The sequence below is a fragment of the Pseudonaja textilis genome, chromosome 1, assembly GCF_049901715.1.
Source record: "Pseudonaja textilis isolate UNSWEBS1 chromosome 1, rPseTex1.2, whole genome shotgun sequence".
Taxonomy (NCBI): domain Eukaryota; kingdom Metazoa; phylum Chordata; class Lepidosauria; order Squamata; family Elapidae; genus Pseudonaja; species Pseudonaja textilis.
This window is the reverse complement of record NC_141990.1, coordinates 222,191,122-222,214,562: the sequence shown is the minus strand read 5'-3', so window position 1 is coordinate 222,214,562 and position 23,441 is coordinate 222,191,122. Positions and strand designations below refer to the sequence as shown.

General features: G+C 45.5%; 2 protein-coding genes across 2 annotated transcripts; both read right to left on the bottom strand.

Moving 5' to 3' along the window:
- Positions 1 to 2,087: 2,087 nt before the first annotated feature.
- GMPPA (GDP-mannose pyrophosphorylase A) lies at positions 2,088 to 13,827 on the bottom strand. Its single transcript, XM_026707858.2, has 12 exons — positions 13,435 to 13,827; positions 12,699 to 12,796; positions 12,460 to 12,563; positions 11,874 to 12,066; positions 11,628 to 11,687; positions 11,292 to 11,422; positions 10,001 to 10,135; positions 8,610 to 8,707; positions 7,718 to 7,764; positions 6,570 to 6,662; positions 3,180 to 3,348; positions 2,088 to 3,036 (listed from the first exon to the last, which is right to left on the bottom strand). The coding sequence occupies exons 1-12, from the start codon at positions 13,472 to 13,474 to the stop codon at positions 2,936 to 2,938; spliced, it is 1,269 nt and encodes a 422-aa protein (XP_026563643.1). The 5' UTR covers positions 13,475 to 13,827; the 3' UTR covers positions 2,088 to 2,935.
- A 2,832-nt stretch (positions 13,828 to 16,659) lies between these two features.
- Positions 16,660 to 22,867, bottom strand: SPEGNB (SPEG neighbor). The gene is made up of 5 exons (XM_026707860.2): positions 22,580 to 22,867; positions 21,897 to 22,018; positions 19,624 to 19,931; positions 17,724 to 17,865; positions 16,660 to 17,285 (listed from the first exon to the last, which is right to left on the bottom strand). Exons 2-5 carry the CDS (start codon positions 22,016 to 22,018, stop codon positions 17,147 to 17,149), a joined length of 711 nt encoding a protein of 236 aa, XP_026563645.1. The 5' UTR covers positions 22,580 to 22,867; the 3' UTR covers positions 16,660 to 17,146.
- Between the last annotated feature and the right edge of the window lie 574 nt (positions 22,868 to 23,441).

Genomic DNA, 23,441 nt, shown 5'->3' with positions numbered 1-23,441 from the left:
AGAAATAAAACCAAGGCAACCAAAAAGCTCTGCAAACATATTCGGAAGTTTTACTAGCTTCGGTGTCACTTTCAGTGAAGCATGTTGTAACCTCTTTATAGAAAGTAAACAAAAAAATCCTCAACAAATTATAACCCACAAGCCTTTGTGTTATTCCTTCCTCGTTCCTTTTTCCATCCAGTACAAAACCACCTAGCACAGTTGTTAGAGTGCAGTACTGCAGGCTACTGCTGCTGATCGCTAGCTGCCTGCAATTTGGCAGTTCAAATCTCACCAGGCTCAAGGTTGATTCAGCCTTCCATCCTTCCGACGTGGGTAAAATGAGGACCCAGATTGTTTGGGGCAATACGCTGACTCTGTAAACCGCTTAGAGAGGGCTGTAAAGCACTGTGAAGCGGTATGTAAGTCTAAGTGCTATGATAGAGGTCCCAATCTTTTGGGCACCAGGGACTGGTTCCATGGAGAGAGGTTTTTCTGTGGACTGGAGGCAGCATGGTTTCATGTGCATCCCACAGATGTTATTGTTATTCAGGCCAGGTTTCTGGCATGCCACAGACCGGTGCCAGTCCATGGACTGGGGGATGGGGATCCCTGATATCTGAAGCTAAGTTTGGAGATATTGCAGTTCAAACGATACAATCTATTTGAGGTGAATCCAATTAAGTTGGATTATTATCACATTAAGAGAGTAGCTTTCTTAAACAGAATTAAATAACATGAGCAGAATCAGACAGCGCTGATTATATTTACAACTCTGAGGCATCTTCTGAAAAAAAAAATAATAATAATAATAAAAGCATCCTTCACCACCATCTCCCCTTCTTGACAACTGGCTCGACAACAAAGCATCATCAGGAATAACACATTGGTAATGTGTAACTAATGCTGGAGGCATTGCTGGGCTCATTTACCAATCTGCCTATTCCGTTTCTAGTCATTACTTAAGCTCTGAGGCCTTGGAGGCAAATAGAAAACAAACAGGAGCCTCATTCGAGTTGAGCCTGACTCCAACACGGGCTCCAGGCAGCAGAAACTGCATTCCTTGTGGGATGTTTCTTGACATCCCAGTCTGGGCATCTTCATGCCCAAGGGCTAACCAGACCAGACCTTGCTTAGCTTCAGAGCCCAAATGAGGTCAGAGAGGTATAGTCAAGTTAGTTAACTCTAAACGGCAGGTTGGAGGAGGGGAGCTACGAAAAGTTACAGGAAGCAATTAGCTAAAGTTGTCAATTTACCATTATCGGGTTCCCTTTGCCATTAACCAACTACAAAGAAAATCAGGCTTCCAGTCGCAGGAGAAAGATAAATCCTCTCTTGATAAATGGGTATCCAATAAACGTGCCAGGGGCTCCCTGGTGGGACTCAAAAAAAAACCAGCACAGATGGATCAGCACAAACCTGTTCAAGGGACTGGTATAGATTTCAGCTGTTTGGGGGGCACGGGATTCTATAGGGACAAGAGTTTGCTGGGAAACATCACTTTGAAAAATGCCACCCCAGAACATTTGGGTGGTTAGTCGGCTTCGATTAGCTTATTAAAGGGACCCCAAAAAAGCCAGTCAATGTTTGGTTAGCTTTAACCCAGAAGGCCTGGAGGATACCTTCCCCATCAGCCGTGACTTTGAACATGATGAGAGTTAAACCAGGGTAACCATTCGTTCATATTCTCACTGCTAGCACAGAGAGGATAACACAGAGAATCCTTGCAAAAACAGGATTTTTCTAGGCTATGTTTGTTTCAACTTTCCTGCTTAGATAACCCAGGGTGGGGAGGAAAGAGAGAGAAATTTGTCCCAACCCACTATGTTTTTCAAAAGATGTTTTCCTCCAAATAATAATAAAAAAGACAGCTAGGTGCATTGCTTTTGCAACCTCAGTTCTTTTATGGAAAGGTAAAACTGATGGGTAAGGACTTTTTTCTCTAGCGAAAGGAATGAGAGTTGGGCACCAAATGAATTTAATGTAGAAATTTCTTGTGTTGGGAGTCCCTATCTGCTTTCTTTCCCAAAAGCCTCTGAATAGTAGCAGCTCTTGCTCCAGGCCTTATGGGAAGCCATTCCATTCACTGGGATGGAGGCAACCTACTCAAACCTTTCCGCAATGTTTTATTATTGGCGATTTCTTACCAACATTTCCTCATTCATTTCAAAGTTTCAATTTGGTGTGCACTGTACTAGAACAGGGGTGTCAAATTGGTGCCCCCCCCACGCAGACTGGGTGCATTACGCACAGGCCACGTCCACCCCAGCTCCTCGAACGTTGTGAAGCGTCACATGATGGCAACGTGGCACCGCGAGTTTGGCACCTGTGTACTAGAACATGGAAACAAATGAGTTCCTCCACCTCACAAACAACCAGAGGCAGGTCCAGGTCCAGCATCTGGCAATTTCCTTAGTGTGCAAGGCTGTGCCCAGGTGGGGGGAAAAAAAGAGGACACTACATGGAAGGGAAAAGAGAATTACAGGCCCTTTTGCCACGTGAGGTGTAGTACCTGATCTGAAGTTGCCCCTACTTTGTTTCATAGGTGGCATCAGGAATGAAGCTCTTCGGACTGATGGGATTTAACTGGAGGATGAACAAAGGCATCTGGAGGCCACAGAAGCCTTCAGAGATGTGTCCTCTCAGCTACACACCTTTCTCTGTCAATGGCCTTTAGTGAGGTAAAGTTCAGACAGGCCTCTTGCTTGGAGAGGTTTACTGGCAGTCAAGTCAGGGGAGAGGGGGCAACTCAACTTCTTTCAAGCCTAGAAAGAGGCTCATATTCCCATTCCCTGAAAAAACCCAGAAGGAACATTGCAGACGGTACCAAAGCCATTGAGCTTGGCCTGCCCAGATTGAATGAGGCTTGAGAGTATGTCTGATGGTCACAAATTACATTATTATGACGCTCTTGAACTTTCTGCCTGGAAGTCACCAGAGGTGAATTCACAGCTCGTTAAAGAATGATCTGATTCTTGAAGCTGCGGCTGAGTTCCTTGTGAGGAAGCACGATGGAGTTCAGGATGACCACTTCGGCAGGAATGGTCACATTGCACCCTGTTGGGAGGGGGGTCAAAAAGGATCAGCTCAGAAATCAGGCTGGGGAGGAGCTGTAATCCCACAGGGGACTCCTGCTTAAAAAGGCAGGAAGGTCCCGAGTGTTTATTAGGGGAAGGGAGAAAGGAGGGTACAAAACTTACCCAGAATAGTGATGGATGGAGTCAGGCGGCCATCTCGAAAGAGGGTCTCGCTGTCGATCTTTGCATAGGGATCATTTGGATTGGGATCACTGGGGGTACCCTCCACGCGAGCCCAGCGTCCGATCGTGCTGTCCCAGCCGACAATGCTGTTGAGCACACAGGTATGGTCCTGTGGAAAAGAGAGTGAGGCATTCTATGGGGAGTCAGCCCCACGTTGCCCAGAGCTGCCGAAATTCAGGTCTCCCACAAGTCAGGAGCACCAAAGCCCCTGCCTGCCATTTCTTTCCTTTTTTGGAAGAACTGCGAATAGCTGAAGCTTCCCAGGAACGTTCAAAAGGGGGCACCTTCCCAACATTTGGGGCATTTTAAAAAATTAAAATTAATTTTAATTTAAAATTAATGCCCTGTGTTACTGAACCACAGACTTTTTGCTTAGGTCCAATAGAGATCATCCTTGGATGCTTGAAAAAGCAACGCAGGGAAACCAACGCTCCAACAATTCACTCCATGCATTTAAAAGGAAACAGGCAAAAAGGACAGAAGCCACAAGGGAAGAAAAAGGAGGAGGAAAGACTTAGTTCATTGATACAGCTGCAGTCATCATGCAGCTGGGAAGCAATTCAACCTTTATGAACACCCCTCACCCCAGGCTGTGTAAGAAAGATTCCTGCCTCAGAAAGTGCAGTAGGCAGACAAATTTAAGGGCTTCAGTTCATTTCCTAAGACCCTGCTCCTGATCCGGAGAATAGTAGCCTTACAGAACCTGGGCCACAAGTACACAGCCCCACATGAGATAGGCAGCAAATAAATGTAACAAATAATGTTAGCCTTGAAGAGGACCAACAAAACTGTCTTTGTTCATAGAGTACAGTATCTTATAAACATTTACAGTGTAGTAGCACCACCTGCTGGGCACTAAAATAAATACGAAAACACGAATACTCTAGAGCGGGTTTTAAACTTGCGGCCTGTGGGCCAAATATATCACGCACTAGCCATGCCCACCCCTGGTTTAGCAAAGGGGAAAAATCGTGATACATCACATGATGACGCCAGGAGTTTGACACCCCTGGGCTAGATACGGAATGGGACAACTTGCCACAGCCAACTCACTGTGGACACCTCACCCACGGCCAATTCGCCGTAGGACAACTCGCCACAGGACAATTTATATCAGTGTATCTCTTGTCCTGCAGTGAGTTGACCCAGCTGTGGTGAGTAGGCCACAGCAAATTGTCATAATAAAACCTGTTAGAGATAGTACTAATACCAAGGTAACATCTCCATGTGATACAAGGCAAGACTATCGTTGTGTGATTGCATTAATATCCCTCTGAACTTTCAGGGTACTGTAGGTTGTGATTTTCTCTTCATTTCTTCTTCTAATAAGATTTCTCTCTACATTATGTGTTGTTTTAGAACAGGGGTGTCAAACATGCAGCCTGCGGACCAGATACGTCCCGCGCACGCTGCGTCCACTCCAGCTCCGCAAGCGCAAAAACAATCCTGAAACATCACGTATCGCGATGCAATCGGGTTTGACACCCTTGTTCTAGAACAACAACTTGTAGGTTGGATCAAGAAATAGGAACTGACCAAAAGTCACCGAGCAGGTATTACAGCTGAATGAGATTTGAACTAGGGTCTCCAGGATTCCAGGCCATATTTTCAATGCTATATTATATTAGTTCTATGTAGGGACCTGTCCAATTATGGTGGATTTCATCAATTCCAGGCTTATGGTTAGGAATACAATGGTCACATCCAATACAAATAATCCTTGCTTAGTGATATTAATTAGGACCAGGAACTGCAGTACTAAGTGAGGTTGTCATGAGATGCAGTGTCATGTGACCATGCCAGCCTATGAAAGCAGTTCTGGCAGTCCCAAGAGCCATTATTAGGCGAATCCTGTGTAGTTGCAGAATCCCACGGTCACGTGATCACCGTTTGTGACTTCCTGCCAGCTTCCCCATTGACTTTGTTTGTCAGTCACCAGCAGTAAAGGATCCAAATGGCAAACAATCGACTGTGGGATGATGTGACACTGTAACTGTGAGCCATTTAACAGTACCCAGATCGCAATCATGTAACTCAGTGGTGGTATTCTGATGGTTTGGCCTGGTTATGCCGAGCTGGTAGCAGCGATGAGCCGCGAAGACCGAACTGATTCTCTCCGCCACTCTGCTGTTGGGCCCACCCACCCACCCGGGTTCCCATACTCACCTTTATCCTCTGAATTTGAAGCACAGCTGTTTTCACGGCACACCAGAGTGCCGTGCGGCAGCTGCTGAAGTGACCGGGAGAGTGCAGGCTTGCAGGAGGTGAGTTAGAATGCCTCTGCGCCTGCGCAAAATGCGTGTTTAGTGCATGTGCACAAGGAAAAAATGTGCACGTGTGCAAAGCGCGCTCACCAAGCCACGCCCACCGAACCGGTGGTAAAAATATTTGAATCCCACCACTGATGTAACTGTGGGAATGCTGTGGTAGCAGCAACTACAAGGATGGTCATAGCTATCCCTTATCTAATGCCATCAGTTGCTGAACAGGTGAATGTTAAAGGAGCAGGATCTGGCATGTATTAGTCTGAACAAAACTGACCAAGAATCTGGTACTATGCCCTTTATTTATTTATTAAAATGTTATGCCTCCTGCCTCCCCTATAAGGTGACTCTGGGCAGCTTATAACGTAACAAGAAGAAAAACAATTAAAATAATTAAAACATTAAAACCACATAGATTAAGATTACAAAAACTGCACTAAAACCAGACGGAGAGACGGACAGGAGAAAAATGCTCACGAGGCATTTTTGTTGAGCCACCCTCAATGCCTCCAGGTGGGAGCATCTAGGCAGCACCTCAAAGTAAAATGCTCCAGCGCTCACAGCACCATTTCACTCAAACCTCTAACATCTAAATGGGAGATGATGGATTATCTTTCTCCCATTTCTTAAAACAGGGTGCCTGAACAGGAAATGAAAACGGGGAAATGAAATTGCACCGTTTCAGAGAAGACAGGAGCTTTGTTTAATAATAGATATGCCTTTCTATTTTATTGTGTTTCATAAGTGACCCAATATCTAAAGAACCACAGAAGAATGCTCACTAATAAAACCCACTAATATCTTTTTTTTACGTATCATTGGGACAACGCTTCTGTAATGAGTAAAGACGTGTCTGTAAATAAAGCAAGAATTAGACTAGAGGGGATTGCCATACACTAAATAGGGATTTAATTTAACACAGATGAAATGCCATTATTTAAATTGCAGGAAGTTTATGGGATGCCCAGAAATGAAGATATAAAACAACTGCATATTTATTCTTTTAAAAATGCAAGCGGTACAAATACTAGTTTATGGCCCACGGGGTTTTCAGAAAACACCTTACCTGGAGAGACGCCCCATGCAGAATGATGGATTCACGCACTCGCACTCCTGCACCAATGGTCACTCCTTTCCCGATGGAGACATTGGGACCCAGCTACAGGGAAAAGCCAAGGGACAGACACCCTGTCACTGTGCTGGCAGGCGAGATTCCCTCCTTAGCCCCACCCCAGCTTTCTTTTGTCCTCAGGGGCAGAGCCAGGAGCCAGGTGGAACAGGCTCTAAAACCCAGCCCTACCCCACACATGGTTAAGCGAGGGTGGTGAGGGGAACTCTTTTTAAGAAATCTCGATAAGCATCAAAGCATCTCCCCACACCCTTTAAAACTCTCTACCAGTGCTTGAGTAGAAGGAGCCCTGATGGTGCAATAGTTAAAATACAGTATTGTGGGCAAACTTTGCCCACTAGCCTGGAGTTCAATTCTGAGCGGCTCAAGGTTGATTCAACCGTCCATCCTTCCAAGGTCAGTAAAATGAGGACCCAGATTGTTGGGGGCAATATGCAAATAATGCTTGAACTGTAAGCCATCCAGAGAGGGCTGTAAAGTGCTATGAGACAGTTTGTGCCGTAAGCCTAAATGCTGTCACTATTTCTATTTTAAAACCTTACATATTATTGGGAGGGAGAAAGGGAGGGTAAAGGAAAGATCAGCCATTATACTCCCTGTCAGTTCTTTGAGGTAATCCAGACAAGAAACCAAAACCATGAATACTTATAGTACTCTTATCCTGGATCCTGTCAGTCTGAAAGCACTTCTCCCCTCGCCTCCCTTTGCTTTCCAGATAACTAGGGAAGGTCCCTTCTGAGGCGCTTCCCCTGTCCCTATTCCTTCTGTGAGATGAGATAGCTTTGCCCTGACTTTGTCTACACTCCTCTTCCTCCCTGTCTGCCAAGGTTATTCTCACAGCCCATTACACACGCACACACCCCAATTCCCTCACAGCATCCTTCCCTTTATACAGCAATTAAGCTCAAGGTGAAAAAAATTAATTTGTTTATATGCATGCAAGCATACACAGCTGTAAATAAACTTATTTGTGCATGCGGGAGATGGCAGGCCTACTCCATACATAGCCCAGGCTCTGGCCCTACACATTCCCACCTTCATTCTTTGATGGGAAGCAGCAGGCATCGCCCAGCCTGCAGACTTACCACAGCACTGGGATCCACCGAGGCCGTTGGATGAATATAGACATTCCCTGCATGGAAAAGAAGCAGCAATTACTTCTGTTCTCCTATGTCCTCTAGGAGTCATTTCCACTCTTCTGAAGGCTTTGCTAGAGGAGGTCACCTGCTTTACAATATGGGCTTCCAGCTCTAGCACTGAGTCCCTTTGTGATCCCCGGACAACCCCGCCCCACCACCTCCCCAACATCATTTCTGAATGCCTTTCCCCACGCAGGGCTCAGCTGCTAAAATCACCACCTCAAACTTGGGGCAAAGCAAGGAAGGTTGTTGCCAGAATGCTGGAGATTCTGGAACCAAGTATATGGGGAAAGCAAGACAATCCCCCAGCTTAGGTTAAAAAACACCTACAAAAACATTTCATCCAAAATAACCCAGACAATGACAATGTAGCATTAATAAATGAAACCCTGTCTGATCCCCCAGGAGCTGAAGAAAATATGCCAGACATTTTGGAGTCCTGGGACAGATGTGAGAGCCTAAGAAACTGATCTGCTATTTTGGTCTCTCTAGCAAGACATCTACACCAGTCCTGCCCCACCCACCCCATCACCCTCGGTCTGTGGACTGGCACTGGACCATGGCATGCCAGCAACCAGTCCACACAGACAAGCAAAGCCCCATCTGCGGGATACAGGCAGCATACAAAACCACACCCACTCCGGTCTATGGAAAAACCTTCCTCCACGAAACTGGTCCGTGGTGCCCAGAAGGTTGGGGGCCACTGATCTACAGGGCTGATGGAGCTGGATGCGATGACAGCATTTTCCCCATGACAACACAAAGAATGTGCCTTATTCGTGCCAATAAAATGTCCTGCTGCTTTTGCCTTGCGATGTAACGTGGAAGGAAGAGATACCTCGGATGCTGGGCCCACCAGGTTGGTTCTGGGCAAGCCTCTCCGGATGACACTGGCTGTAACAGCTCAGATAGAGACGATTGGCATAGATGGCAGAGCTGGCAAAGAGAACATGGGAGTTATTATGTTTCGCTCCCAGCCCTCAAGCACCACACTTAATCTCTTATCACCTGCCTCTTGGAGACAAAACAAGAAATCAAATGGCTCTCAACACACAATTAGTAGATGATGATATACTACCAGGCACAGTAGCCATATTTACACACAAAAAAATCAGATTTTCTTTCCTTTTTTGCTGGGGTCCTGCCATCTATCTGACAAGCAACAGGTCTAAACCTGATAGATGCTAACCTACAAAATCAAGGCTTCAGTTAAAGTGATGCACACACCCTAATTCATTTGGATGCTCTTCTTATTCTAGAGAACCCTTAGAGCAAGGGTTTAAGACTTGAAGTCCACAAGTTTAAGCCTTGTGGACTTTAACTCCCAGAATTCCTCCCCCAGTCATGTTAGCTGAGGAATTCTGGGAGTTGAAGTCCACAAGTCTTAAAGCTGTCAAGTTTGAAAGGCCCCTGACTTAGAGAAAGAAGCAAAGAGATTTACAGGGACTCTACAGCCTATACAACAAAAGGCAAGGAGAGGAAATGAGAAGCAAGGCTCACGGTCTCTCATCACGGCCTCTGACTTGCCTGTTGGTTACTTCAACACAAGGCGAACGGTTTCTCTTACCACTGCAACCCATATTTTTCACGGCACCTTCTGAAGTCTCTCCCTCATTTGCATTACCTGCCTAATTGCTCAAGGAAGAAATAGCCAGGTTTTATAAACCACACAGTTGTACAAAGGCAGCCGAGTCAACTCTTGGCATGCTCAAAGGTACAATTTGCAACCTCTGCACTGCCAACTCATGTGCCGCTGAGCAGAGGGTGCCACTTGATTGACAACTACAATTGGCACCAGAATTCCTGTTGCTGGGCATGGCGGTCGTTCAGTAACTCACACCCAATTTTACAACTTTGGGGTGGTGGTGGTGGTCATAGTTGTTAAGCAAATCACTCACTGCAAATGTTAACTGAACCATGCAGCTGTTAGGCAAATGCAGCTTCCCCCACTGACTTTACTGGTTGGAAAGCAGCTGGGAAGGTCACACATGGCAAACACATGACCCCAGAACACGGCAACCATGGAAAAAATACATGCCCATTGCCAAGTGCCTGAATTCCGATCATGTAAGTGTAGGGATACTGTGACGGTTCTAAATGCTAAGTCACTTTTTTTCAGGACCATGGTAACTTCAAATAGTTGCTAAATGAATGGTTGTAAATCGAGCTCTGTCTGTATAAGTCTGCAACCCATTTGGGTGCCAAATAAAGCCCCTCCCTTTTCCTTACCCAGCAGATTTGATCTGGCTCCAGAACCCTTCCGTTTTGTAGGCAAAGAGGCGCCCCTGCCCAGCAAGGGCTGTGAAGATGTCTTGCTCCAGTCGGATGGCTTCAGCCCGCTGCCAACCGTTTGTGCTCTCCTCTCTATGGGGATGAGACAAAGACAAGCTGAGGGGCAGCCTATTTGCTTCCTAGAAAGAGAGAGAGACAGAGAGAGACAAAGAGAGACAGAGACAGAGAGAGGGACACAGAGAGAGAGAGAGAGAGAGACAGAGAAAGAGAGAGAGACAGACACGCACACAGAGACACACACATACAGAGACAGAGAGAGTCAGAGAGAGGCACACAGAGAGAGAGAGAGAGAGAGAGAGAGACAGAGAGACAGACAGAGAGACAGAGACACACACAGAGAGAAAGACAGAAAGACAGAGACAGAGAGAGACAGAGAAAGAGACAGAGACAGAGAGAGAGGGACAGAGAGAGAGACACGCACACAGAGACACACACAGACAGAGAGAGTCAGAGAGAGACACACACAGAGAGACACAGAGAGAGAGACACACAGAGAGACAGAGAGAGAGAGAGAGAGACACACACAGAGAGAAAGACAGAAAGAGAGACAGACAGAGAAAGAGAGAGACAGAGAGAGAGAGAGACAGAAACACACACAGAAAGACAGAAAGACAGAGAGAGAGAGAGAGAGAGACAGAGAGAGAGAGAGACAGACAGAGAGAGGGACACACACAGACAGACAGACAGACACGCACACAGACACACACACACACACAGAGAGACAGAAAGACAGAGGCAGACACGCACACAGAGACACACACACACAGAGAGAGTCAGAGAGAGACACACACAGAGAGACACAGAGACAGAGAGAGAGACAGAGACACACACAGAGAGAAAGACAGAAAGACACAGAGAGAGAGACAGAGAGAGAGAGAAAGAGAGAGAGAGAGAGAGAGAGAGAGCACATATCCAACCTGGAAATGAAGCTCTCAAGCAGAGCAGCACAAATTCCTCCAGCAATTGAGAAACTGAAAAAAAACCTAGATCTCTATCTAATGCCTAAATTCTATGGAGCAAAAAAGAACATCAATGACTCCTGAAAAAGGCACATGCAGCAGGATGAAAGGGAGAGATGGAGACTTACCCGAGGTATGAATACCTGCATGAGGGCAAAGGTTGGCAGGAGGAGGAGATGAACAGAAAGAAAAAGAGAGATGGTAGATGAGTGATCTGCCGCTACCCAGAGCAGGAAGGACCCAAGCACGACGCTGGGAAAGACACTCACAAGAGCAAGTCCTGCTGGTTACGTTGGAAGACTTCCCCAATGTGATGGAAGATGGTTGGGGTAAATAGGTAGATGCCACAGTTGATGAGCTCGCTCACAAAAGTGCTGGGCTTCTCCACATAGTGCAAGACCTGAAAAAAAAGTGGGGGGGGGGGGAATATAGGTGGAAATGACAAGAGCCTTGCCAAAGTTATACACTATCCTGAGGGGAAACCTGGGATCTAGCAGGCAGCAGGCAGGACTCACTGAAAGGCCTTCTCTTTTTGGCTCACCAGTGGGTCCTGCCTCCTTCCCAGACACATCCCCTGCCTTCTGCCTGGCTTCATACCTTCATACCTCGTGTGTGTCAGCATTTGCCACAATACAGCCATAGTTCAGAGACTGCTTCCTATTGGCCTGCAGAAAATGAGATTGGCACAGATGCACTGAGGGGACAGAAACACTTGAAGCTTCAAAAGAGGGTCTTAAGAAGGGTCTAGGCTCTCCTGCCTGGTGCCCCGGGACTCCCCAGATAACTGACCCTCAGTTTCCCAACCATTCCTTCATGACTGACCCAGTTGGGAAGGCAAGACTGTCTCTTACCGTGGTGCCCAGCATGAGGAAGCTGTCGGAACTGCCACGCTGACAGTGGAAGGCAAGCATCTCTTCGAGAGGGAATTCAGAGCAGACATCAGCATTCAGCACAAAGAAGGCTGCAGGGTTACCTGAAAGGATCTGGTCACGGAAGTGATAGATACCTCCACCTGTGCCAAGTGCTGCATATTCCTGGAGATACCTACAGAAATTAGAAATTCACCTTATTAGATGGCCTTTGGAGCCTCCAACTTATACAGCCTCCAAGGGTCTTCAAACTTGGCAAGTTTAAGACTTGTGGACTTCAACTCCCAGAATCCCTGAGCTAACATGACTGAAGGAGGAATTCTGGGAGTTGGTCCACAAGTCTTAAAGCTGTCAAGTTGGAAGACCCCTGTTATAGACTCTCTACTTTTTATTTTAGGATAAACACAAGTACTACATCTACCTCATCCAACATGAGGCACGGTCCTCAGTCCTTAGGAAAAATTACATATGGGTAGAGCCAAAGGAATTGAAAACTTGGAATCAAAAGGTAAAATACATTTAGAATTCCTAGGAGTGACAGGCCTTAAAATAACCACTGGCCACCCACCTGATAGGGATTTTGAACTCTTGCTGGGCAGATACCAGGAATTGGTTGAGTGCCTCATTAGGTTGATAGAAGCCAATCAGAAGAATCTCCTTCAAATTGGGCACCTGTTAGAGATGGCAGGAAAAGCATCAGGGCATAGCTGACTTCATTTTCTTGCTTGCTTGCTTCATTACCTGATTATGATTTTAAGGTAAGGCAACAAGTGCCCTTCTAAAATTTAATCTGAATAACCCCCTTACCTTAGTGCATGCCTCAATGTGATGCTGTATCATGGGTACCCCTGCCACTGGGAACAAGGGTTTGGGCACTTCGAAGGACAAGGGCCTGAAGCGGGTCCCTGAAAAAAACAAGCCAAGACAATTTCAGAATCAGGAGCCAACCTTCCCCCAGAGTTCGCCCCTCCTTTTGGTCTGGCAATCTTCTGCCAGAAGCCAGGCTTAACAGACAGTAAAGCACGAAGTGGATTGCAAAGTGTTATAAGGGGGAAGGCGTCCTTGCTTTTTTTTTTTTTAAATGCATCTTAATTTAGGCAGCCCCAAAAGAAACATGGACAGGGTTGTGGAAATCAGTTCTGTACTGCACAGATCGTCCAGCCTTTTAAGGGAGCCCATTAACCAAGGGGAATCTATCTAGCCACCACTGTGAAGGAGGGTTGAAGAAGATGGGGACGTTTAGCCTGGCCCAGAGAAGGCTGTGGAAGGGAGATGGCTGCTCTGAACAGGAGGAAAATCAGCGGGGCTGGGTGTGGGGGACAGAAGTCAACTAAGGGTTAAATATACTCTTGCATATAAAAGCTGTTGGCTAAAGGAACACGTCAAACCCGCACATCGTAGGCTCGGTTTTTTTTTTGGGGGGGCGGGTGTATTTCACCAAATCGCAGACTGGCTTTTCTTTCGGCAAAGGGGCTGCTGCCCTACCGCCTCCAGCCCGAATGGGCATCAGCTTCCGGGAGGTGTCGAGGGGATATCAGCTCACCTTTCTGGGGACCCCCGATTAGGATCACGGCTTTCAGCATGGCCCGCTTACGGGGTCTGGACGGTGGGGGAAGACGGCGTCAGATAGACTCTACCCTTAGGGCGCGAAAGACCTCCGAGGCGAGATCTCCTCTCAGCTGGAACACGGCCTTCTGCTTCCGAGCACGTGAGAATGCCACGTCACCGGTTCCACCTCTTCGTGGATCTCTAAGCTCAGGAGGATTTACAGCCTTAAAGCCGCAGGAGAAGAGCCGCGGGGCGGGAGAATTGGGATTCTCCCGCAGAAATGCCCGGAAAGCTCAAAGCATCCGCATCTTTTTCCCGCCTTTGCATCCCCGTCCCGCGTAGTTACGGGGCCGAGGCGCGATTCAGCCCGAAGCTCCTGCCACGACTCCAGATGGCCCAAAATGCAGTGCGGGCACCGGTTTCGTTCCTACCGGCCGCTTTCGGGTTTAATTTCCTTTGGCCTCGACTCCTGGAGACTCAAGGAACGATGACACGGGACTAATTAGGCTTTGCCTGTTTCCGACTTATAATCCAGCCCGTAGATTTGGGGCTGTTTTGGTCATTTCTCCATCACAAACACGTATCTGTAATGACCGTACTTAAAATGTTTTGGGCTCAGCCAAGGTAGGATAGTAGATGACGCCACTTGCTGTAGATTCCAGTTCAAGGGGACTTATTTCGGTGGACGTGGATCACAGATGACACTGTCGGGTTCGGGCCGATTTATTTATTTCCTTTATTATTTATTATCCCCCCTTTATTATTTCCGTAAATAACTCAAAGCCACGAACTTATCTAATGCCCCTTCCTCCTCCTGTTGTCCCCGCAACAACCACAACCCCATGAGGTGAGCTGGGCTGAAAGAGAATGATGGGCCTCACCTGGCCACCGGGCTGCCTCTTCTGTTTCTTCTGCTTTTGGCTGCATGCAAGGAAAGCAGCGAAAGTCTTTCTTTCCCCCAAACTCCACCAGAAATGAGTCTTTGGGACCCTGCAAGGCATCTTGCTCCAAGAGGTTGCACCTTCACGACGAGTCTCACAAAGACTCATTTCTGGCAGAATTTGGGGGAGAGAGAAAGACTTCTGCTACTTCTGCTTTCCTTGCATGAAACCAAAAGTCTCTCTCTCTCTCTCTCTCTCTCTCTCTCTGTCTCTCTCACACACACACCAAGAACTGAGCTGGAGATGGTATCCTGTGATCCCAAAGAAAGAATGATTGACCGGTAGGAAAACGGGGTGGGGAATTTCCCTGCAGACTTTTGGGGGGATTTTCCCAGGGTCTCTGGTCCGCGGGATTTAAAATTATGAGTTTGGTAGTCCCTGAGGTCTAAAAGGTTGGCAACCCCTAATCTAGAGTGTCCTGCAAGACAAATCAGGTGATGTCAAGATTCATGAAGAAAAACCTTGCAAGAGGACAAGGAACAAATGTGCCATTTTTGCCTGTCTTGGAATGTCAGAAATAAATTCAAGTTGCTGAGACTAGAGCCATCTTTAAAACCCACCTTTAGTCCCCAACTGATTTCTCTTCAAGACTGGGCAGGGCTTATCTGTAATAGTTCATCCATTGGATGGTAACACAACCTGAACTGGGTCATGAACATTAAATCCCATTCTGCTAAGAGTCCTATAAAGCTTTAGGAATGTGAGAGGGTTGCTAAGTGTTTTCAGATGAGGTTTTTATTATGCAGTTATCGCTCTGCAAAATCAGATTTTTTTGAGGTGGGTGGGGGAGGATTCTTCGCTGTGCGTTCTTGGTCCTGTGCTGTCCACAGGAAACTTTTTAAGTAGGGAAAGCAGGAGTAGCTTTGCAGTGTCTTTGAACGAACAGCATTAAGAAACTGGCAGGAAATCTGCTTCTAGATGCAGTCCAAGATCCTGTTAACACCTGTAAAACTACATGGCTTGGGGCCAGGTGAATTAAAGGACCGACCGCCTCTTCCCTACTGCATTTACATAGGCAGGGCATATCACGGATCCTATAGACTAGGGATTGTCATTTGATGGGACCATAAAAAAGATCCTTCTTGGTGGTGACCCTTTCATTATGGAACCTCATTCCCCCCAAGATAGGGTGGGTCCCCACCCAGTGGGTCCCCACCCTGCTACTTTTCCAAAAAGCCCTAAAAACCATGGTTCTGTCAGTGGGCCTGGAAACCACTGATGGAGATGATCAAAGAGCTGATTTGATTGTATTGTTGCTGCCATGAGGATGGGTGGGATGGTTATTTTTAATGAGTTTGTATTACCGGGTATATACATTTTTATATCAATTTATTTAATAAATAAGTGTCCTGTTTGAAGACAAGTTTTTGTCAAGGGAGCACTCATAACATGATTTGGAAGGAACGGAGATCATCTGCTTCGCTTCCCCTCATTTGGATCCCCTCATGTGGACAAGGTGACGAGGAAAATTTGGAGACTGAAACAATCCCCAATATGGTCAGGAAGAGTTATTTATATCTCCAGAGCAGCGGACTGAAAAAGGGATCCTGCAGTGTTTCTGACAATCGGCAGGAGGCAGCATTGCCAAGAAAAAGAGGTGGGTAGACTTCTTGGTGTCCAGAAGGTGCCTTCTTCATTGAGAAATGCTTTTAGTCTTCAGGAACCTGATGTAATCCACAGCCTGTGCCCTAGACATGCCAAGGTTGCAACTCCCATCATCCCCAGCAAATATATACAAAGTGCACAGGTTGGGGAAGTCACAGAATATGGACTCGGAAGAACTGTAAAACGTTCTGATGACTGGGTTGCTTATCCACCATGCAAATTGAAATCTCCGCTAGTAATCCTGAGTAACCATGGTGCATTTATGCGAAGTATATTAATCCTAATTGTCTGATTCAATACACTAAATTGCCAAACCCTGGTTTTCAAACCACACCGGGTTGAGACATTACATAAAGCCAAGTCAAACCATTTCTTAGCTGTGCTCAACATGGAATACCAATCCCAGCTAGGAGCAGCAGAGCAGATCCAATCACAAAGCCGAGGAAGCATACCAGTTCTTATCCATGGCAAAAGTTATGTCAGGAAAAGAGGAGAAACGCTAAATCAGCTAAAGGTGTGACTTTTAAGTTGCATGAGGTGTGGACTGGGGCTGAGACAAAAGTTATGAGGGAATGTTTAACGATAATAATGGCCCGATAGGCCAAATCCAGTAATCTCTGGCTGACTGCAATAAATCATCATCATAATCATCATAAAAACTCACAAAACAGTAATAGAGTCATTTGGTTTTATTTAGTTTGTCAAGCAAGAAAATGGGCCCCGAAGAATCTGGGATGGCTGACTGTTTTGGCAGCACTGGGGGAAAGACCACTGGAGTGTAGTCTCTGCCCTGCCCCTTTCATGCCCCCACCTAGATGGCTTTTCAGTGAACTTTCCTTATGTCATATTGATGGCAAAGCTATTGATAAGCTGGTAGTCCTGCCTGCTCAAGAAATAGATTGAGCCCTGGAGCAGAGTAATGGGGAGTTATTCTTGCCAGCAAGTCGGGAAAAAGTTGTACCCTCATTGAAGCTGTCCTGTGTGAGTGAGAGACCCAAAGCATCAGTGAAAGAAGTAGCCGGGCTCTGGGGTATGGCAGTGGAACAAAACATCCCTATTGCTCCAGTTGATCTGTTTTTAATTGCATTCCCCAGCTGTGAAAGCTGGGTACCGACTGGAGAGCTTCTTTTGGGGTGGGTCAGACTGTGGGGAGACAGGAGCTCAATTCACATCAAGGCGTGCAAAAGACTGATCCATGCCCAGGCTGTTCTCCACAAAGACCTCATACTTCCCAGCATCTTCTGGAGTCACTTTCTTGATAGTGAGAGTCGTTGAGTCACTGCCAATGTTATAGTACACTCTGCAGAGAAAGGAAAGAGGATCAGAACTCAGGAACCCATTTTAAGACCTATAATAGAAAGAAGTTTCTTCCTGACTTCCATCAGCTTTCTACTAAGGAATCAGCAGTTATCTGGACTAGTGTGCCTTCTCCTTCATGCCCTGTCAATTCAAAGGATCCTAATCAAAGGGCAACAAGCTCTTTTTAACCTGACAGTCACTAGAGAAAGAACTGCAGAAAGAGGAAGAATAATAATCATACTATTGGAAGTTTATATACTGTATTATAAACATTTAAGCTACAACATCATCTGTTTTTTCTCTGTGCCTAAAAGTTACCAGCAAGGGCTTATCTGATCAAGGAAGGAAGATCAGAAATATCTTATTATATCTTTGTTCTCACTCAGTTACCCCCGATCTGAGGCTACCCCTCCAATACCCAGGGCCGGGCTTCACTCACCGATTATCCTCTTCAATATCCTGCCCATCCTTGGCCCAGCCAACATCAGGGGCTGGCTCCCCACTGATGTGAGCCGTCAAATTGACTGTGCTGCCTTTCTTGGCTTTTAAGTTGTCCGGGCCTTTCTCTATCTTGGCAGGTACTACAAGAGAAAAAAAAAAATAAGATCAGAGCTGGGCCCTTCCACCAGACATTTTCTGCCTGGGGAAGACCTGTTCCTGGGACACAGCATTCTAATGCTGTGTGTCCAGATGTGTGAGTCTTTTTCCACGTGCTGGCGTTGCTTTTCCTGTAATGGTTGTTACCGCTGAGTAATTGCAACTTAGCATCCGCAGGTGTTGTTAGGGATTATGTTGCAAAGAGAGCTGCCATAGCCACTTCTCAGTGCATCAGAAAAGATTTCTGCATACTTCCAGCTAATTTAAGTATCTCCTCTGTCTCCTGTGAACACATAACACAGGATATATAGGCATAGAAAGGAGCAATTATCCATTTGTTGCCTTTGTAGATTTTTTTAAAAAACAATTGAACTTGCATTCTAAAAGTGTAAAATAATCCAAGTATTCAATAAAATCCCCTTTATGAACTCATTTTATCTAAAACCTAAGAGAGTGGAACTGCTGTGGAAATCAACATTTGTTGAATGGTGTTTCTATTTCTAGTCTTTTCTGATAAATTGTTAAAAGGAGAAAAAAAAGAAGAAATGGGATGTTGGCTGATAATTAACATAATGTAATATTTTTAAACGTCTCTATGACATTACTGAAATAAACTATTGTCAATTTGCATTAAAACCCATCTGAAAGGAATTCTGAGATTATTGGGATTGTGAAAAGTGACTCTGTTAAGTTTGTCCTGGAGTTTTTCTAGAATATTTTAGGGCACACCTGGATTATGTTGAGGCACTCTGCAGACTTGAATTAGTCTACGACTATTTGCCTGCTTAGAAAGATGGATCATTCAGTCTCCTTGCCTAGTTCTATTTCTTCTCTCCATTGTTCCATCTGTTCTTCCAAACATTGCAAACAGACAGATGCATGATTATGAAAAAAAAAACTATTCTTGGGGCATTTAGTTAGAACACCCTAGTATCTAGAATTTAGGATACCTTCTTGAGATTATCACTCTGTTTTGTTTAGTCATATTCTCTTCCTGAGTAATAAAAAAATTCCCGTTGAATTGTTGAAGTATCTCCGAAGGAGCTTTCAAGGCTTCTGATTCACTGCAATAGAGGAAGAAACACTGGGAGTAGTTGGCCTTCTCTTGTGTAGCATCTGGGAAACTTTTAGTCATGTAGCGCTCCACGTATGACCACTCAGCAGTTTCTTCAGTTGGAGAAGCAGGACATTACAGGATCTACATGCTTTGTAAGAATCAGCTTGTATCAATAAATCCACACATAACTGTGGTGCATGTCCTGTTTTGTTGGTAATGTCCTCTTCTGACTCAAGAATGATAAGTCATGTGGATCAAGACCTGAATCGGGGATCAGTCTCAAAAATCATCCTCTTCCCTTGATGACTGAACAATTCTGAGAATTCAATAGCAAATTCTCCCACTGTCTGTCCATGGGACCACGAATAACTAGACAAATAGCACCTCTCTATTAGAGGGGAGAAAGGGAGGGAAGAAGGAAGGCAGACAGACTGGGTCTGTCTTGGCAAAGGCAGGGCTACGGTTAGAAGCAGTTGACTTTTTGCATTAGACAGACCCTGGCCTATGAATAGAAAATGGGCAGGGCGACAACTTGAAGCAGTGGAGTAGAGAGAGCAACCTTTCCCAGTGAAGGGTGCCAAAGTGAGATCCTCTCTCCGAGAAGGAGCTCACTAGAATGTCTTCATTGCCCAGGGGATGCATAGCTCTATGTTTAGCAGGGAATGTGGGAAGAGGGTCACATTACCTTCGATGAGGAGCCGAGCTGAGTCAGAGCACTCTCCAAAGGGATTCTTCACAGAGATGGAGTACTTGCCCAGGTCAGGAAGGGCTGCATCACGCACCACCAGTGCCACAATGTCAGGGTCCTCAAAGACATAGCGGTACTTGGGCCCGTCCTTGAGTTCCACACCATCTTTGGACCAGCGGATAAAGGGGTCAGGGAAGGCACTGATGCGACATTCTAATTTGGCTGCGCTGCCTTCTATCAGCATCACATCTTTGAGGTTCTCCAGTACCCGTGGAGGGCCTTTTTCTTTCAGTTCCTTGCGAGACCTGAGAGTGGAGAAGAGGAACCGGAACAGCAGGCATGCGGATAGCAGAACTTTGCTCACAATCTTATAGCTCCATTTTCCCCAATCCGATGGTTTTGGGATGAGTTAAGATGGCATCTCTCAGAATTCCCATGTAGCACGATCATCTGCTCTGTTGCCTAGGAATTCTGGGAGTTGTAGTCTCAACAGATCTAAAGAGTAACCTGCTGCCAAACTGTTCTCATTTCTCAGCCTCATGAATTGTGCAATAGCAAACTGTCATGAGGAGAGATCTACCAAAAAAAAGGTGAATGATAACAGTTCGTGGGCAAAACAAATTATGAAGACTTTTTTTTTACATTGGAATATTTGGAGGGGGTGAATTGAACACTTAGACATCAATTTGTTTCTGCACTTAAAAATTAGCATTATTAAGCTGCAATTAATTGAGCAGCATTATTTTGACAGTGAATGCTTTAGGGATAAGAGGGCAAAACCTGACTAATTATAATAATTCCTTTTGTTAGATATCTGTCCTTCTCTGTTCCAGAGAATTAACACTAATAAAATTATGGGTGTAAATATTATTAATGAAGATTAGCTTACATTCTGCTGGAGCTCAAGCTTACTCTTGAAATGGAATGGCCCACTTACATTTATTTTTTATGGATAATTCTAAGCCTATAAGAGTGTTCAACAATTATGTCGGGTGCTTAATTGTAAACAACTAAAACACTAGATTGTGCAAGGGTTTGTGATAATAAGAACTAGTCCTAAGTCTTCATCAAGGTGCTGCATTATAAATAATGCTGAAGCACAGGAAACACACTTTGAGGAAGCAAAATCTGTGTAATCTTCTCTCGGTGTGATCGCTCTGTAACGTGAAAAATTTAAGGTCTTTATGCTGTTAAATCCCAGATTTTGGAAAATACACTGAGTTGGATTCCTATCAGAGTACGTCCTTCTTGTTATACTTCTAACACCAGTCATACCATCCTAGAATGGAAGAGTTGCAAAGTGTCTTGGAAATAATCCACTTTAACCCTTCGCTCATGGCAGCAATTGAGGATATTTGTTGTGACAACTCTTCTTCTCTGAAAAGTCTTTTTTTAAAATACTTCTCTAGCAGCCCTTCCCCATCCATTTCATGACTACCACTTCTTCATACTACTTCAACATCCAATCACCTCTTACTGTAATTTTTCCAATTACTTCCAAGCTATCTTTGTCACATACTAAGTCTCTCTTTTTCCTCGCTAAACCATTGGGATGATATATTCAGCTTCCCATACTGCATTCGCTCATCAAAATATACCAAAGATACTTCCCCAAAACATCAAGAGATATAGCAATATATCAGTCTTCTATATTTTCCTTTCATGTGCCTTTTTTGGGGTTGATCTTCTTTTCTAAATGACTTTTGGAGACCAAAAGTATAATTCATACAAAGACAACAGTAGTAAAGTATGTGTGTGTGTATGTATGTATGTATGTATGTATGTATGTATGTATGTATGTATGTATGTATTTCTCCAGAGTCTGAAAGACTACAAAATAAGCAACAGTGTAAGCAATGGGCTGGAATGTTTCACATCTGGAATGCCTCATTTGAGAAGGTTCCCTTTTTGGTGATAAAATGCTAGAGGAGGAACGCCAAACTACAAGTTAACATAGAGGCAGGCTAAGGTGGAGGCAAACAGTCCCAAACTTTGGAGAATGATGACATTAAGAAGCAGCACCAATCCTGTCCTGTAATTGTTTCCTCATTTCTAAAATACTGATGTACCACCCTGTAGCCCAGAAGTGTTGTGTGTGTGTGTGTGTGTGTGTGTGTGTGTGTGAGAGAGAGAGAGAGAGAGAGAGACAAAGACAGAGACAGAGACAGAAACAGAGGCAGACAAATAGAAGTCCTCCTGGACAGTCTTTCAAGAACCCCCTTTCTCACTACCAGTGAAGATGTCATCCTTCCACCAGCTGCCCTCCTCACCTGTGCCCACGATAGGAGGCCTGGATGCGAATGGCAGCATTCTGCACCTGAGGATCATTAATGTCCAGGGAGCATCCTGGTGGGGGACCGGCTGCTGCTTTCTTGGGTGCAGCTTTTGACATCTATAGTGCAAAGGGGGGAGGAGGGAGGAGGAGGAGGAATGATAGGTTAACATGGGAGAGGAAATCCCCGTTTGCCAAATGGTACAAATGCCAGCCTTCTCTTTGCATTTAGCATCACTGACTCCTTCTGACTGTCAGGGGGGACATTACATTTCCAAGTATGTATCCCGCCTACCAAGCACTGCCAAGAAATCTCAGCAGGTGCTCCCCTCCCAGGTCCAGAATCTTCCAAAATCATCAATCTGGCCAAACTGGGACGGATTGACCTTCCAGGTTAGAGGGCTTCCTTTTGGCATTCATACTGCAAGCTCAGCATAGGTTTGCATGAGGCAAGGCTGCTAAGGGTCCCATCCGTCTCCAAGATCATGACGGCAAAGTTTATCTTTGAAGCAAGGAAGAAAACACTTCCAGGCGGATGGATAAGACAGAGCTCCATCCCCCACCTCCCCAATTGCAGAGGAAGGTTCTCAAGTAGGGTGATGCTTGTGGGAAGGTCATTAAGTTGGAGCAGAAGTCCTAATGTCCTATTCTTTTTCCACAAGAAAAGTTGGAATCTCTTACCGTCGATTCTACCAGTGGAGCTCTGCTGGGATGGAAAAGGCCACAAGCCTCTCATCCCACTCAAATTTATATCTCTGGAGGGGAGATCTCAAGCCTATACATGCCCTCAACTGCATTCCTGTCCAGGCATCTCCTTCTTTGGCTGGGGTGGGGTGGGGCAAGTGTGCCCCCTGCTCAAAGGGGAATCTTGGCACTCCCTTATATAGTCTGCTGCCAGGTACCTGTGAGAATTGGGGCCGCGCTGATTGCAACCCAGTGCTGTGTAATCAGATTGACCAGCCCAGAGAGACTGGAGCAGCTGAACGATGCCTGCCTTTTGCTGAGAGACAGAGCAGGGGAGTGGCAGGCTGACACATACACACCCTCTCCGGGTTGCTCCCAATATGTGCTACGGTTGGAGGACCAAAAACACCGGGCAGGAGAGAACACCAGGTATTCGGATCAAGAGCCAGTCAAACAGCTTGTAAGAGTCAAGAGATCTACTACTCCAATGCACGTATTTGGTCAGGAAAAGTGATTGAAACGTGCCCTTCACGAATGAAATGGATGCCAACCTGCATTCATCACATTGACTGAACTACAGCATGGGACAACTCACCATGGCCAACTTGCCCCAGGACAATTCACTGCAGGACAATGAAACAATTCAATGTTTAAAATAGTTAGAAATAATTTTTGACATTCACATTTTATTTTGTCCCTTCTTTGCATCCTTTCTTTAATGATTCTGTTCTACTATTTCTTCTATATTAGTGTAACTTTAGTCCCTGTGAGTTGCCCCATGACAAGTTGGCTGTGGTGAGTGGTAATAACTATGTTACTGCAACTATCCCAGTTATGTACTATAATACTAGGTGCTAAA